We start from the raw sequence: 17,645 nt of genomic DNA, 5'->3' as shown, positions 1-17,645 counted from the left end.
TGGGTGTGTATGGGACGGAATGTTGCCGCTAGAGTGAGACAGCTCAACTGGCAGAGTGAGAGAAGCAAAATAATTAATCTTAAAATCTTTTTTAAAACTGCTGCTGTGTCCGCGGCGTTTGCTCTACAGGTATGATTTTACCCTCAAAACGTAGCCATCGCTGTCCTCTTTCATCCAATGTGTTTACTATTGTACTAGGTGTTATGGTTCTTTCATAAATGTCACCAATGCGCAGCCTCCTCCTTCCAACTCCTCCATAGACTCCAATGTTAAAATGGCTCAGAAAGTTCGTTTGAAAATCAGAAGAGCATGGTGTCTTTACACTGTCACCACGTCCATATAATAAACTCCACAGGCATGAAAACCGAGAATTCAGTAGACTAGACATTGCTGGTGCTCACGGTGAAAGAATTTTGTCAATACGACGTGTACTTTTCATTTGGGAACGATTTGTTTCGGCCTGACTTTTCTGTTCATTTTAAGCAGCAAAAGTGAGGTGCATGTCTGTGAGCGTGTGTATGGAGCCATTGGGTGCAGTCACTATAGCAACCAGGCTCACACCTGCCTGCCTAACGAGCTCTGTCTCTCACTGTGCCAAGATTCATCTTAAACACTTCTCTTTAAACTGCTGCTGTGTCCACAGTGTTTCCTCTGCAGATATCTTTTTACCCTCAAAACATCGCCATCGTTCTTCTGTTCCCAGCACCGTGTCTTTCAAAGCTCATAGATACAAACTTTTTAAACTGTGTGGATCCATGTGGAGGAATCACATTTTAGTCATTCAGTTATTCAAAGAATATGAACTTTTAATATTCATTCAGATGTTTTCTGACTCTAAATTTTCTTTTCTCATTTCTTATGTTTTTCTAATTTAAAATTAAAACATTTTCAGCTCTTTTCCAACTTCTGTGTGGTTGTCAGCTTTTAGCACTTCAGCACTTTTGTTTTCAGGTGCAAATTTCTGTATTTTTCATCTCATTCAACATTTTTAAGTTAAAATTCAGCAATTAATTCATTTCAGTGCACACATTCAGATTCAAGCATTCACACTGCAGTTTCTTCAGAAAATGCACTTTCTAGTTATTATTATATATTCCGTACGTTTTTTGGCATCTATCTCCTTCAAAACCGTTCAACTTAGAAAAACCATTCAAACACCATTAGATTCCTCTTCTTTTGGACATGACTGCTTCTACTTTTCTCATTTATAACATTTATATTTTTAAAATTATTCACCTTTTTTCAACAAAAATTTCCCATGTATTTCAATGGGGAGACCCTTCAAATCCTCATTCAACTTACTCATTTTCAAGCTGTATCTACTTCCACATACGTTGACATAGAGCCACCATTCAAACTTTAAAACGAAGACAAGACATTCAACTATTCAACTTGTATTTATCTTTTCAATATCTATTATACTTTTTCTTCAGTTCCAGTTTAAGTTTCATGATGTGTTTTCACCCGTTTCAGAGTTTATAATGGGTGTGTATGGGACGGAATGTTGCCGCTAGAGTGAGACAGCTCAACTGGTAGAGTGAGAGCAGGGGGGGAATTAATCTTAAAATATTTTCTTAAAACTGCTGCTGTGTCCGCAGCGTTTCGTCTACAGGTATGATTTTACCCTCAAAACGTAGCCATCGCTGTCCTCTTTCATCCAATGTGTTTACTATTGTACTAGGTGTTATGGTTCTTTCATAAATGTCACCAAAGCACAGCCTACTCCCTCCAACTCTTCAATAGACTGTAATGTTAAAATGGCTCAGAAGGTTCGTTTGAAAATCAGAAGAGCATGGTGTCTTTACACTGTCACCACGTCCATATAATAAACTCCACAGGCATGAAAACCGAGAATTAGGTAGACTAGACATTGCTGCCGCTCACGGTGAAAGAATTTTGTCAATACGACTTGTACTTTTCATTTGGGAACGATTTGTTTCGGCTTGACTTTTCTGTTCATTTTAAGCAGCAAAAGTGAGGTGCATGTCTGTGTCCGTGTGTATGGAGCCATTGGGTGCAGTCACTATAGCAACCAGGCTCACACCTGCCTGCCTAACGAGCTCTGTCTCTCACTGTGCCAAGATTCATCTTAAACACTTCTCTTTCAACTGCTGCTGTGTCCACAGTGTTTGCTCTACAGCCATCATTTTACCCTCAAAACGTCGCCATCGTTGTTCTCTTTCCAGCACCGTGTCTTTCAAAGCTCAGACATTTAAACTTTTTAAACTCTGTGGATCCAAGTGGAGGGATCACATTTTAGTCATTCAGTTAATCAAAGAATATGAACTTTTTATATTTATTCAGATGTTTTCTGACGCTAAATTTTCTTTTCTCATTACTTAGGTTTTTCTAATTTACATTTAAAAGACTTTCAGCTATTTTCCAACTTCTTCTTTGTGCACTTCAGCTTTTAGCAGTTTAGCACTTTTGTTTTCAGGTTAAAAATTCAGTTTTTTTTTCTCTCATTCAACATTTTTAACTTAAATTCAGCAATTAATTCATTTCAGTGCATACATTCAGATTCAAGCATTCACACTGCAGTTTCTTCAGAAAATGCACTTTCTAGTTTATCTTAAAGTCTTCTCTTTAAACTCCTGCTGTGTCCACAGCGTTCGGTGTACAGTGATCATTTTACCCTCAAAACGTAGCCATCTTTGCCCTCTTTCGTCAAATGTTATTATTATTGCAATAGGTATTATGGTTCTTTCATAAATGTCACCAATGCACAGCCTCCTCCCTGCAGCTCTTCCACAGAGAACAATGTTAAAATGGCTCCCAAAATTCGTCTAAAAATCAGAAGTACAAGCTGTCTTCACACTGTCACCACATCCCTATATCATACTCCACAGGCATGAAAATTGAGAATTCGGTGGACTGGACATTGCTGGCGCTCACGGTGAAAGAATTTTGTCAATACAACTTATAGTTTTTTCTTGGGAAGTATTTGTTTCGGGTTCACTTTTCTGTTTATTTAAAGCGGCAGCAGACTGAGTCTGTGGATGTCCGTGTGTGTGTGTGGCGCCACTGGCTGGAGTCGCTATAGCAACCAGGCTCACACCTGCCTGCCTAATGAGCTCTGTCTGTCACTCTGCCAAGATTCATCTTAAAAACTTCTGTTTCAACTGCTGCTGTGTGCACAGTGTTTGCTCTACAGGCATCATTTTACCCTCAAAACGTAGCCATCACTGTTCTTTCCCACAGCGTGTCTTCCAAAGCTCAGAGATGTAAACTTTTTAAACTGTGTGGATCCAAGTAGATGGATAACTTTCTAACTGACATATAGAACTACATTGTATTTTCAGTCAGGAGTCTGTTATAACAGCAGGAATCACCCCACTTTTTGAATCGCTCCTGTGACCAAATCTTTGACAGCAGAAACATAAAGAACACAGTGTTGTGTAGAACAATTCCTTGGGATCTTCGCGGTTCCAAATTGATTTTGACAAGAGTTAGGGTCTTGGATTTAGAAGCAGTTTTTCAACAGGTGCACCAAGGCAGATTTGACAGGGTTTTGCGCAGAATAACAGTATGCCAGTAGTTAGTGCAGGCCAACTAAATACAGCATTCTGATTAGCCTGTTAAATTCAAGCTCATTGTTCATTGGTGGATTTGTCTTCTGCACACAGGTGGTTCAGATCTGGGCAGTGGAGTCAGTTGATGACTTTTAGAATCATCTTTTCTGACCGGATGATTAAAACTTACAGTATTTAACTGTCTGTAGTGGATTTTCCCACATTTCAGTCATTCGGTGACTTAAAATATATGAGGTTTCAAATATTTCTTCAGATGTTTTGTGACTCTGAATTTTCTTTTGTCATTACTCAACTTTTTCTACTGTACCTTTTACAGCTACTTTTCAACTTCTTCCCCTGTCTGAAAATCAGCTTTCAACAGTTCTACACTTTTGCTTTCAAGTGAAACATTCTGTGTTTTTCATCGCCTTCAACATTTTTAACTTAACATTCAGCAGTTGTTTCATTTCAGCTCAAAACATTCAGCTATCAGCATCCACACTGCAGTTTCGTTAGAAAATGCATTTTCTAGTTATTATTTGCTAAAGAACTTTAAAATAAACAAACATAATGGCTTGTAGGAGTGGAAATACTGACATTATATGTTGAAAACATAAAGATTAAATAGGAAGAAAACCTTCAAAAAATAAAATAAATTGAAAAGTCAAAAATGGTCTAAAACCATTTTAGACCATTTTTGGTCTAATAAGGTCCACCTAATTTAGGTGCCTTTAAAAACAAATAAATATCCAGGTTAGTCATGAATGTGGATGCGTTTATTTGTATTCTCTGGTCAACATTTATCAGCAATCTGTTCCAGAAAGGTTGAATGAACTCTGAGTCTAACCACAGTCCTCTTAGAGACCTCACCACCATCATCATTTTGGACCGCAGCTCAAGGTCATCAGTCAGAAACCACACATTGTGTGCCCTTCTGCACAGTAGACAGATTAGTCCCATTAAAAATTAACTGATCATGTTCACTCGCTCGGGGACACTGAAAGCTTAGTTAATTCACAGATTGCAGGTGCATATAAATCCAATGTATTCATTTATTTTAAGACACTCACTCACTTTTTTATAAAACAGGTTTTTATTTCACATAAACTATTCAAACAAATAAGATATATCTACCTTTTCTTATGTGTCAGCAATCTTTGTTTTGTTTTTTTCAAATTTAAAAACCCTCCAAAAACTTAACATTTCCACAAGACATCACAGACATGGTGAAGCAGTATGGTCCAGCTCTGGGGACAATCAGCAGGATTTACGTCTTTACTGCCGTGTCTCTGGATTTGTAGATCACCCCTCTGCTTTTCAGCTCTCTCACTACGCCTTCAGAGAAGAGAATAATGAGCAATCGAAACATATGAAGTGAGAAGACAATTCCAACCTATGTGTGTGCCCTGATGTGTTTGAATGTACCTGGAGGTAGTCTGCCAGTCACTGAAACTGCATATACACCTGGCTTGAAGTTGCCTGAAAGACAGAGCAGGAAAAAAACATAATTACACAAATGGATCATAATCTGAACTATGTGGCTATCATTAATACTAGCAGGTTTTACAAGGTTTTATTAAAAAAAAAAAAAAAAAAAAAAAAAAAAAAATTATATATATATATATATATATATATATATATATATATATATATAAAAATAAAAGCATGTAAAAAATGTTATAGTCCTGGTTTTAAAATTAGGTAAATAACAACTTCAGATGAACAACAACATAACATATTGCACTGTGTCATTATTTAACAAAAACTAATCCAAAAACAAAATCTATAAGCACTGTGGAAAAACTAATTTCTTGCTGAATCACCTTTAGCACCAATAACTTAAAGTAACAGTTTTCCATTTGACTATCAGTCTCTCTCATCCCTGTGGAAGAGTTTTGGCTCATTCTTTTTTTGTTGTTGTTGCTGTTGCTTCAGTTCATTGAGGCTTGCAGGCATTCTTTTACACACAGTCTCTTCAGGTCCCGCCACAGCATTTTAGTCAGATTGAGGCATGGACTTTGACTGGGCCATTGCAACACCTTGATTCCTTTCATTTTCAGCCATTATGTTGTAGATTTGCTGCTGTGTTTGGGGTCATAGCCCTGTTGCATGACCCAATTTCAGTCTACATTTAGCTTTCGGGACATCTCCTCACATTTGAATACCTTGGTATACTGAGGAGTTCATAGTCGACTCAATGACTACAAGGTGCTCAGGTCCTGAGACTACAAAACAAGCCCAAACCATCATCCCTCCACCACCGTGCTTGACAGTTGGTTCTCTCCAACCAACTGGATTAACATCTCCACTTTGGCCTCTTTTGATAAGATTGTTCCAGAAGTCTTGTGGATTGTTCAGATGCAACTTTGCAAACCAAAGCCATGCTGCCATGTTCTTCTTTAGAGAAAAGAGGCTTTCTCCTGACAACCCTTCCAAACAAGCCTTAGTTGTTCAGTTTTTCTGAGCAGTGTATGGTCTGACCTTGTGGTGACTTTGCTGTGATGTCCACCACTGGGAAAATTTATATCTATCTTGAATGTTTTTCACTTGTGAGTAATCGATCTCACTGTAGAATGATGACATTCCAATAGTTTGGTTTATAATCCTTCCCAAATTGATGGGCACTAACAGTTGCTTTCATGAGATCACCGCTGATTGTTTTTCACCCTGGCACTATGTTAACACACACCTGCTAAATCATCTGCTTTTATAGAGGTGCTCAGACTGGCTGATGATCAAGTGCCATTTTCCCTCTCAATTATTATAAAAGCAGTGTAAGATGTACTTCGTTTTTCCAGAAACAGTGTCTCCTTTTTGTCTTAAATAAATAATGAACAATGTCACATTTTTTATTATGTCCTGATACATAAAACCTGAGAACTGAATGTACTTTCTTCTTCTTCTTTTTTTTAAACCATGACTGTATGCTTCAGCAGATCCTTACCTATTCTCTGCCATTTAGCCACCCAGCTATCTTCAGGACTCATCATGGCGATCACACTATAAACATTTAATCAATGTCAGTAAACCATAGGGAAGAACAGACAAAGAAACACATAGTTACTGCTTAGTCAACACTTACCCATCAAAGGAGGAACTTGTGCATTCATACACCATCTCTCGGTTCCCCTTCATCTGGAGGTATGACTCACAGTTGTCACAGCCATCATATTCAAACTGGTCAATGGTCTAAATTGGAAGAGAGCAAGAGAAAAGTGAGGTATCAGATTGCATGAGTCCAATAAAAAGAGCCAGAAGAAAGGATCAAAAATGAGAAGTGAGACATTACTTGAGAAATATTAACTGCTTTACAAATACTGCACTTCAGTGTAGCAAGACTATTATTTCTAATGAGGGTCATACATATATTGGAACCCACCATAGATAATGATGCCAACAAACCTTGGCATATCCACTGATAACGGCTGTGCATGGTTAAATAATAATAGTATTAATACTACTACTACTGTAATCATAATAATAATAATAATAATAATAATAAAGTGAGATGGGTTTGTAATAATAATAATAATAATAATAATAATAATAATAATAAAGTGAGATGGGATTGTGTGTTGGTGTTGTGCCAAAGTGTCATTTCTGGTATTTGCCAAAAAACAAACAAACAAACAAACAAAAAGAAGCCCGCATTTAAACTACTGTAAACATGCTATACTGTAAATGAAATCTCTCCAAAATAAAAACCTTTAATTTATCAAAAGTAAAGTCAGATTGCCTGCACGCCCGACCTTACAAAATAAATCACTGAGGAAGCATTGAGGAACAATAAATGTTTCTAGTTTCATTTCTCGTGGATTTTTAACATTAAAGTTAATCTCAAAATATTTAGTTTCGCTTCAGTGGACAATAAGCCATTATTGTCCACCTTGTTTCTTTTCTTATTGTCCACCTTAAGAAAAAAAACCCCCAATAACGTTATTCTGCGTTTTGTCACAATAATATCACCTTCTACCCAGGCTCTGCCATTCTGTACATTTTTCTAGTACGGCCCCAAGTCGTTATCGTGGGACTAGAAACCAAACAAACTAGCACAGATGTCTTTTTGTAAACAAAAAAGCCCCAGTGAATACTTAGGTATAATTCCTTGACTAAAAGCAACCAAGCGTCATTTCGAAGTTTTAATTCCTGTTAGGCCAAACAGGAGGAAAACACTGCGCAGAACACCACGTTAGCACAGGAGCTAGCCTCACAGTGTTTTTCTCTCAGATAAAGATTTACCTTCACTAACGAACAAAGCAGACAGGCTCTCAGGTGGCGCAGGTCTTTGGGGACTGTTTCTAGTGCCATTATGTTCGGACGAAATAATCAAACAAACACTAAACAATCACACCGACTAATATTATGATGATTTTCTAGTCGCCTAGATATTACGTCACTTTATAAGGCCCTAGCAACCCAGAGGCGTCCCTGTAGTCCGCCTGAATAAAAATCCATGCACATAATCAGAATCAGAATCAGAGAGACTTTATTTATCCCCAAGGGGCAATTAAGATACAACAGAGCAGCATGACGTTAAAAATAAGGACAGGGCATAAACAGGCAATAAGAATGAGATAAAAATACTTAAAATATACAGTATATACACAGTTTTAAAATTAAAGTGACTGAATAAGTGTATAAATAACTGTGAGTGACTAAAAGTGAATAAAGTGTCGGCAGCATAAAAAAGAGTGTAGAGTAGTTTATGTTTATGGGTGTGGGAAATGGTCTTATGACTGGAGTTAAAAAGCAGAGTGGCTTTGGGGACAAAGGTGGCTCTCCTCCTCTCAGTCCTGCAGGAAGTGCAGCGGAGGCGCCGCCCAGAGGGGAGCCATTGAAATGCGGGGTGAAGAATGTGAGAGGGGTCATTAATAATTTTGGCTGCCTGTCTAATGGCCTTGTTGGCTGAAAACCTGTGCAAGAGTTCTGACAGGCAGGCCAATGATTTTTGAGCACACTGATGCAGTGTGCTGCAGTCTGTTCCTGTTCTGAAGGCTGAGGGAGTGGAACCAGCAGGTAATGGAGAAGGTCATGATGCTTTCCAGGAAGGCATAGTAAAAAGTCATCATGATGGGTGTGCTGACTCCAAAGGAGTTGAGTTTCCTAAGGAGGTGTAGCCCTTGGTGGCACCTCCTGAGAATCTCCTCTGTGTTAGCAGAGAATTTCAGGAGGTTGTCAAAGATGGTTCCCAAGTATTTGTACTCCTCAACTACCTCCACAGGCTTCCCATGGATGGTGGTGGTGACTGAAGCAGCCAGATCCCTCTGCCTACTGGAGAAGGTCACCACCATCTCTTTGGTTTTGCTCACGTTCAGTTCAAGTTTGGAGCTGTCACACCACTCTACAGACTTCTGAAGAGCGGGTCCGTGGTGTTGTGAGGGGCCTGACAGCAGTGAAAGGAGAACTGTGTCGTCAGGATATTTCACCAGGTGACAGTTGGGCTGTGTGGATCTGCAGTCATCGGTCTAGAGGATGAAGAGCAGGGGGGAGAGCACACAGCCCTGGGGGGAGCCAGTGGAGGTGGAACAGAGACCAGAAAGAGAGGTGGTGACCCTAACTTTCTGAGTCCTGTTGGTCAAAAAGTCCAATATCCACAGGATTAGCAGGTGAAATCGGGAAGAAAGTTTAATGGCCAGGATATGAGGCTGCAGAGTGTTGAACGCTGATGAAAAACCAGCAAAGAGAAGTCTGGCGGAGGAGTCAGGGAGCTCCAGATGTTTGTGGATGGAGTCCAAGATGAAGATTTTTGCATCATCGACGCCTCTGCGTGCACGGTAAGCAAACTGAAGTGGGTCCATCAGGGGGTCAGTTGCTCTTACAATGTGCTGTTTTATGATCTTCTCCATGGCCTTCATCACCAGGGAGGTAAGGGCCACAGGATGAAGATCATTGAGAGACTTTGGGTTGTTTCTTTTGGGGATGGGGATGACTGTGGAGTGTTTCCACAGCTGGGGGACAGTGTGACTGTCAATTGAGTGTTGAAATAGAGTCCGGAACACACTTCCTAGTTGCCCTGCACAGTGCCTCAGAACTCGACTGCTGATGTTGTCAGGGCCGGGTGAGCTCCTCTCCCTGGTCCTCCTGAGGGCTCTCACCACGTCCTCAGTCTTGAAGGTGAGTGCAGAGCTGCCAGGTTTGATAATAAACTAAAGCGATATTTACGACATAGTATTAGGGCCACCTTAAGAAACAAAAATATTATTGATCATTTTGACAATAAAGTCGAAATTTTGAGATTAAAGTCGAAAAACCTAATCCGAAGAAAAGTCGAAATGTGGAGATTGGAGTTATTGTTTCACTGACTTCAGAATTTGCTTCCCTGAACAAAGGCATCACGTTCTCCTCAAGCGGTGCTACACACCAGTCTCATGTAATGTTTTTAACAGGTTGTTAATATTACATAGAATTAGCAACACATCGGATTTTGACAATGAAAGGATACAAATTAGATGTATTTTACTGGATTGGCAGTGAGATTTTTTGTTTTCACAAAATGTAGATAGATGATGCTGTCTACATCTAAATACAAATAATAATAATAATAATCACAACAACAACAATAATAATAATAATAATAATAATAAACTACTCCCTTATCACTAGGTGGCGACACAGCTCAGCGTGTTTTCATTTGGTACAGTTTCACACCACATGTGCTTGGTGACATCTATTAATTCCATTGACCTAAACACTGGTTATGTTACCAGTCAAATCTCTTTCAACAGTTAACATCGTTTTTTCACATTTTGTTTCTTATTTGTTTATCATGGATAATTAACCTGCTTTTGTCACTGCACTGTTGCTGTGCCACATCCAACTTTGGAGAGGCTCATCATCTTGCGTCTTGTATGAAGCTGCAAGTAAATAAACTCAGAAATAAACTCAGATGATGTGAAATGTAAGCTATAAACAGCAGGCTGTGTGAGAACCTGCGATGCATTCATTGGAGCTATTTGCAAAACAGTTTAAAAGTAACATATATTACCTAAAGGCATTTGTGTGCCTATGGCAACAAAAGCATGTAAACCAGAGGCTGTAAACAGTTTTTGGCTCTCTGTGTGATGTTTAGGGCCCAGTTTCGGTGTTGAAATGTGAAAGGATCTTGGTCTTTGTAGTCCCCAAAAATTAAGCGTTGTTTAAAGTAACGGAGGGATGTCACATTGAACTCCAGCACCTCCACCAACGGCAGTGAACTTCCAACGGTTCCTAGTGCGACTTGGTGATACAGGTGCAGTTATTACAGTGTTTATTTTAGATTTAACCTTACTTAAAATATATGAGACAATATGGAGATGGATACAACTTTAACAGCTCTTAACTAAAAAGTTCTTTACTTAGGAGAGGCTGTTTGAGAAGATAACACAGCCACTGCTAATGTTAGCTAATGCTAGCAGAGTAACAGAAACAGTGAAAGATAACATTTTACTTTTTACAGCATTTTATTTATAATTAAAAAAAAGGTTTAATCCGTTATCATTAACAGGGGTAATTATGTGTTTCATATAATGAATGGTGGTTAAATAACTTTGTTAACTTGTTATAACTTGAGTGTATGTAAGACATAAACTAAAGTTAAATAGTAACGTTATAAACATGTCAAATCTTGGCTCGGTTAGCTGCTTTGACCAGGGCTGTTTAATATTGTTATACCTGTCTCAGTTGCACAGGCAGAGGCATGGAAGTCGGTTTAAATTCACTCCCGGACTCAATCAACCCCAGCAATTTTCCTGCTAAGCTGTGGCGTCTGGTGAACAACCCGGCCTATAACGCCATCTGCTGGGACCGCCAGGGCGAGGTAATCGTCATTGACCAGCAGCTGTTCGAGAAGCAGATCCTGTCTCCAAGTGCCATCACCGCGGGCAGCGCTGACTCCTTCAAAACCACCAACTTCTCCAGCTTTGTCCGTCAGCTCAACTTGTACGGGTTCAAGAAGGCCGACCCTCAACAGGACCTGGACGGCAAGGAGTATCAAAGCTTTTACAACCCCAACTTCAAGCGAGACCAGCCTGAACTCGTTGCGAGGCTGAGGAGGCTCACCGTGGACAATAAGGCCAAGCTGCAAGCCGGTCTGAACATAAAGTGCCGGTCCCCGAGCGGATATCAGCGCCTGTATCCGGATGGAGACGACAGAGGAATATCTATGAGAAGAGGCAAGTGCTATTAAGGGATAATAGTGGAAATATATGGTTTCCCTGAGGTGCTCAGGTTCACACTAACCGTTCCTCAGCCACAAGAGTAGTTTCTGTAAAAGTGCACAACAGTTCTGTGTAAAAAGGGTCATCAGCTCCTTAGAAAATACAACACTGTCCCATTTTATGTACATAAACTTTGTAACTGAAGAATATTCTTTAAAACAGAACAAAGCTTTCTGCCGCAACTTCGCCTACTTCCTCTTTAGAACAAGGGTCTAAAGAGGTTGAAGCACAGCTTTATTACTTGATCGACATGTTTGGGCTTGTGGCCTTCATTAGGGATGACCTTGACATAAGTAATAAAGCTGTACTATAAGTGTTGCTGGAGAGTTGACCTCATTTAAGAGTATTCTAAATATATTTTTCTGTTGACCAGAGGAATTACTAAACTTTCATTTGACAATCTTACATGTCACAGAGAAAATACTCAGATGTTTTCAAGAAATATTACCTGCTGATAGGGTTTTCTGTCAGCAGGTAATATTTTCTGTCAATATGTTACACCATATTGAACTTATTAAGGACAATAAGTCTGTCCCCTCCTGTACCAACACTTAAGCCCTCTCGTACTGTCTGACAGGTCGTTGTTGTGCTTTGTCTCTTCCAGTTTCTTCGGGAGGCTCTTTGCTGCCGAGCCCCACAAATCAAAAGGCCACTCCTCCTTACTATCCAAGTAAAACCCAAGCCTACACTGGGACCCCCATCCCACCACGATTCCTGATGAGGGCTGCGGCTCTTCCTTCTGCTTTGTTTTCCTCAGGCAAAGAGCCACCAGTACCCTTAAACCGCCTTTACACTGGAGTAAACTCAAGCTCCAATGCTGTGCACATTCAGCAGAATTTTCTGGCCCACGCAAACCATGGAAGTCCAAATTTCACCAGTTATAGTCCTTGTAATGCTCAGTACCGGCCTGGCTACTATTCCCCACGTAAGCATTAAATATTATTTAGTAAAATATAGCCAGTGTACCACTTCACTTAACATGCTATCTTTTGTCCTTCCTGAAGTTGGTCATTGCTATCATCCCAACCTTGTGGCCCCTCATATGGCAGGTGGTGGCCTTCAGACAGGCTTATTCTCGCCTCAGAGTTATTATCAGGTAGGACCACTGTCATGTGACGTAACAAGTCAATGAGTGGTATAGGAAGATGAGTATTTGGGCCATCTTTAACATATGCTTTTATATCACCTTTTTAGGCAGGATATCCTGTCGGTATGTTGTGTTTCCAAGACAATAACCAATGCCTGCAGAAAAATGAGAAGCAGGAGGTGAAAAACTGTGAAATCAACTTGGAGGCAATTTTTAAGATCGCAGATGAGGTCATGCAGACTCCACCCAATACCTGCCTGGTTAAAGTTGAGCCCCAAGACGAGGTGGTCCCTGAGCTAGAGTCTTCATCCAACACCCGTGACAGCCCACTGTATGACAGCAACGGTGTCATCAGGTCTATCCCTTTCTCTGCTGGACCCATCATAGTGTCTGCATCGAGTATTGCTCCTCTAGTTCCATACAAAGAGCAGTGTGTGGAGTCTGTACCAGAGGAAATGCCTGAGGATGCTATCATTGAGGTAAGGCTGCGCATTGAAGAGTTCCTGAAGCTAAAGTGCATCTGTTTTATGGTTTTTTGTAATGTTTGACATTGAGGTATTTTTTGATGCATCACCTTCCTGATCTAAGATGTTTTCTCCTTTACTGTGCTAGACAGTAAAGTAACCCAAACTTGTAGGAAAGTTTGCAAGGGAAGGCGGGAGGGTGGGTCAGAGCAGCACAGTGGTTTTGGTTCTTGATAGGCTGCAATTGCAAGAAAGGTTACAAATGATAGTTGATCTTTTTTCATTGAGGAACATGAGACACATTCCTCAGAGATTTTGGTTCAGACTGACATGATAGCAGCACACAGTTGCTGACGTTTTGTCAGCTGCACACGATGGGAATAACCTAATAGAGCATCCTGAAGGTGCTCTGTTAGGTTGAGATCTGGATATTGTGAAGACCAGTTGAGTAAAATAATAGTGAACTCACTGTTGTGCTTAAGAAACCAGTTTGAGGTTTGTGGCATGGTGCTGGAAGCAGCCATCAGAAGATGGGGACACATTGGTGATAAAGGAATGGACGCGGTTAGCATCAACACTCAGACAGGCTGTGGAGTTTAAACAGTGCTCAGTTGGTACCAAAAACTATCCCCCACACCATTACATCACCATCAGCATGAACCATTGATAAAAGGCAGGATAGATCCATGCTTTCATGCTGTACATGTGAGATTCTGACCATCTGAGTGTGGCTGCAGCAATTGAGTGGCACTCAGCGTCATCCTCTACTGTTGTAGTACATCTGCATAAAGATTCAAGGATGTATGCATTCAGAGATGTGGAAATCCCAGTAGATCATCAGTGTCTGATGTTGCACATTCTGGGTTACTGCAATGTGATCAACTCAGTAGATAATTGTGTTAAGACGCAGTTGAACTGGTGTACCTAATAAAGTGGCAATGAGGTTACTGTTGCTCTAGGCGATCAAACCTGACACTGAAGCTTTTTCCACACACAGATCATTAATAATGGATCTTTCCGCATAGTTAAAAAACGTAGCAAATATTTTACATACTGTTTTTAAGTTGGTTCTTTTTCAACGTTTAGAACAACATGTAGAACATGTGAAAATCTGATTATGTTTCAGGCTGTATTTATACAGAAAATTATTGATATTGTTATATAATTTGAATAAATCTATACTATATATATATATATATATATATATATATATATATATATATATATATATATATATGTATATATATATATATATATATATATATATATTTAGTGGGCTTATATATAGTTTAGCAGAAAGCCTGGATTATTTGCCTTCTCTGTGTCCCTACATTAAGGTTACCACAGATCATGAGAGGGATATTGTACCCGTTACAGTTGATTCCAGTGATTCCAGTCTGAAATTATAACAGCAGCTGCACAGGAAATACACCAACTCTTTAGGTAAGGCATTTTAGGGTCAAATTCCAGAGTAAAATTAGTGAAAGAAAGGGCAATTAAGGCTTTTATGCTTGCTAAAATCAACAGATCTGTGATGACAGTGTCTCATATTTCTCATTATAGATCTCAGCTTGTTGGTTTGATTGGCATGTGACAGGGAGCCTTGAGTCACTCCAGGATGTGAGCTTAAGCTCTTACTATTACCATACTTGAGTCTCGAATTGGAAAGATGATTTATTGTGTGAATGCTTGTTGCTTTGTTCTCTTTTAAATCTTATTACAAAGTCTTTTGCAGAAGTACATATATGTTGTACATTGTACGTAGTTGTACAGTAATGTTTTCTCCTCTAATTTACACATCCATTGTAATTAACACTGATGCTTTTATTTCTGTAAAATTTTAAATTACATTTTTAAAACAAGTATGCTTTATGTAGATGTATAAAGCATGCATATTTACGTACATGATTTTGTGAAATAGTTTTACCAGATTGTAATGTTATTTTCAAAGAACTGAAATAGAAAAATAAGTCTTGTAAACCATAAATTGGTATTGGAGTGCTTAAAAAGGACTCAAATTATTTTATGAGGGAGAAACACTTTGTCTACTGATTGTTTGCTTTATTGTAGTGATGGTGTTTTCCCTACGTTTTTATTCTCACTATTGATGTACTTTTTAAAATATGTAACTAGAATTTTAAATAAACGTGAATGCAGTTTATGGTTGGATGTTTAGTATGTACTGCATTATTAATAATAAAGGGGTGTTGCTTGTTGTAGACACCAGAGGGAGCCACTTACTTGTTTTTGGTGAAACTGCTGCTTTTCGGCGGATCCGCCTTCCGTTTACTAATGCTGGATTCAGGTGCTCCTCGTTAACTCCACATACGATAACCTTAAAAGAAAATTAACGATTTTGTTTGTTTGTTTGTATGTTTACGTTCTTACACATGCAAGAAAATTAGTTTGCGTTTGATTCTTACCGTAAAATAGATTTTCAGTGACGTTAGAAAAATGTAATACTAACGCTGTAATTCCACTAATGGCTTATACAAATAACAACGTAAAACACTTGAAACACAATCTGTTTACAGGATTAGGGGTGAAGTGTTGATAAAACTCCCGTCTCCGTTAGTACGTGAAAGCAGCAGGAGAGGGAGCAGGTAGACACTGTCAATGAGATCCCAGGGAAGAGACAGAGAGTCCGGGAGGTAAAGTTCTAGAACGGTGTTATAATAGTACACTGTGTCTCTATGCTTTATCCCCTTCAAACAAACACTACAAGGAGGCTGGGCAACTTTTTTAATTAACTTTTTGCAGATTTTCCCCCTCCGCTTTCAGTGATAGTTTTGATAAACGAGTCAATTTCCTTCATTCTTCTCAGGAGGATCGGGTCTAATTTCTCACAGTGCAGCGGAGGCACTGAACTCAGGGAAAGCTTGCGTGCGTGTGTGTGTATGTATGTATGTATGTGTGCGCGTGCGTGCGCGCGTGTCGCCCCCCTGACGGGTAGGTAGGTTTAAAAGAAGTTGATGGCCGTGTCAGTGAAGCCGCTTCGGACCCTGTTTTAATTACCAGGCTACAAGCAAAGTAAGGCAACGGTCCGTTTGCTTCGGTTAATAATTACACAGAGCTGTGTGCTGAACGGAGCAGCTTCTTCGAGGATTATTTTTTCGCAACTCCTCGGCTGTAAGAAACATTGCCCAACTTTTCGGCACCCCATTTGATCCGTCAGCATGCCTCATAACTCTCCGGCGGCAACCTGTAAGCCAGCCTTTGAAGTCGTAGACGTCGCTCTCGTGCGTTTTTGGTGGATTTATCCACAAAGTGTTGCGCTCACGGGACGGGTTTAACTTTTAAAGCTTTGCCTCCCGTGTGCTCGCAAAATGTGACTGGAAGGTACAGTGGCCAATGTGCGCTGCATTGTAAAAACAGTCCCGAGGATTTACGGATACACAGTTGCCAGGAGAGGACCCCGTCCTTCTTGGAGAGGATACCGCAGTTAAGCTACCACGTAAACACGCTCCAGACGAGGACATAGACCCGCCTGTGATGAAGAGCACCCCGGTGGAAACAAATGCACTCTTTAAGATCTAATACGGCACGGCTCGTCTTCACAGTGCACTGGCGCATGCAGTGCTTCTCAGCCCACATTAATGACACTGGATAACAGTTAATCGGAGCTTTTTCCTCGTGTGAGACATCACTTTCCACATGAGACATATGCATATCTGTAACGTGTTAGACTGGGAATATTAACTCTAGTGTTGAATGGAAGTTTTATGAGTTACCATGGAAGTCATCCGGCTTTGAAAGCCCAGATCTGTTAAGCAAGTAGGCAGAAGGAATAAAGCGGGACCTGTACGTGTACTTGTCGATACCGCTTTCCTGCGTCTTGTTTATCCGCGGTGCTTGCCTGCTTTGAAGTCCAAGATGTGCGGCCGGGACCCGCCGCTACAGCCGAGGCCATGACCGTCCCACAGCGGCGCCCGGCCGGGCTCTGGCCGTGGCTGCTCATGGCGGCCCTGCAGGTGGTGCTGGGCCAGCAGGGCCTGGAGTCCGAGCGGCCGGTTCTCCGAGCGATTATCAAGGTGACGCTGCTGAAGCACGAGCCCACGGGGAAACCCCTCACCTTGGAAGGGGTGTTCGTGGGAGGAAGTGCCGGCAAAGCAGAGGGAAAACTCATGCAGGTAGGGTGTCATCAAAGGGTACCTGCACTACATGACCACATCACTGTCCATTTACCTCAAAGCTCACCTGGTGCCCAGGTGGCCCAGCACCTTTGTGGCACCTGGTGTAACAATTTTCCATAGACTACTCAGCTCAGTGAATAGCAGCTTTATAGCTGTTGGATCAGTAACTCAATGCTCATATTGTCAATGTCTGATCTTCATTTTGTGTATTGATAGGACAGCTTTACAACACATGTAGTTACACTTCTGCTCTG

The 17,645-nt window shown here is 40.4% G+C and overlaps 2 protein-coding genes across 2 annotated transcripts in view; one reads left to right on the top strand and one right to left on the bottom strand.

Annotated features, from left to right (window-relative positions):
- Positions 1-4,266: 4,266 nt before the first annotated feature.
- On the bottom strand, positions 4,267-7,914 carry supt4h1 (SPT4 homolog, DSIF elongation factor subunit). Its single transcript, XM_063487143.1, has 5 exons — positions 7,752-7,914; positions 6,595-6,701; positions 6,457-6,512; positions 4,938-4,991; positions 4,267-4,847 (listed from the first exon to the last, which is right to left on the bottom strand). The coding sequence occupies exons 1-5, from the start codon at positions 7,818-7,820 to the stop codon at positions 4,780-4,782; spliced, it is 354 nt and encodes a 117-aa protein (XP_063343213.1). The 5' UTR covers positions 7,821-7,914; the 3' UTR covers positions 4,267-4,779.
- Positions 7,915-15,911: 7,997 nt separating this feature from the next.
- Positions 15,912-17,645, top strand: part of LOC134636665 (E3 ubiquitin-protein ligase RNF43) — a 99,865-nt gene continuing 98,131 nt past the window's right edge. Inside the window, exon 1 of the mRNA XM_063486755.1 lies at positions 15,912-17,388. Within this exon, the coding sequence (XP_063342825.1) occupies positions 17,167-17,388 (222 nt within the window). The 5' untranslated portion in view covers positions 15,912-17,166. The remainder of the gene's footprint in view (positions 17,389-17,645) is intronic.

This window comes from Pelmatolapia mariae, linkage group LG10_11 (genome assembly GCF_036321145.2).
Source record: "Pelmatolapia mariae isolate MD_Pm_ZW linkage group LG10_11, Pm_UMD_F_2, whole genome shotgun sequence".
Classification (NCBI taxonomy): Eukaryota; Metazoa; Chordata; class Actinopteri; order Cichliformes; family Cichlidae; genus Pelmatolapia; species Pelmatolapia mariae.
Note: the sequence above shows the minus strand (reverse complement) of the source record. Positions and strands in the feature narration are given on the sequence as shown.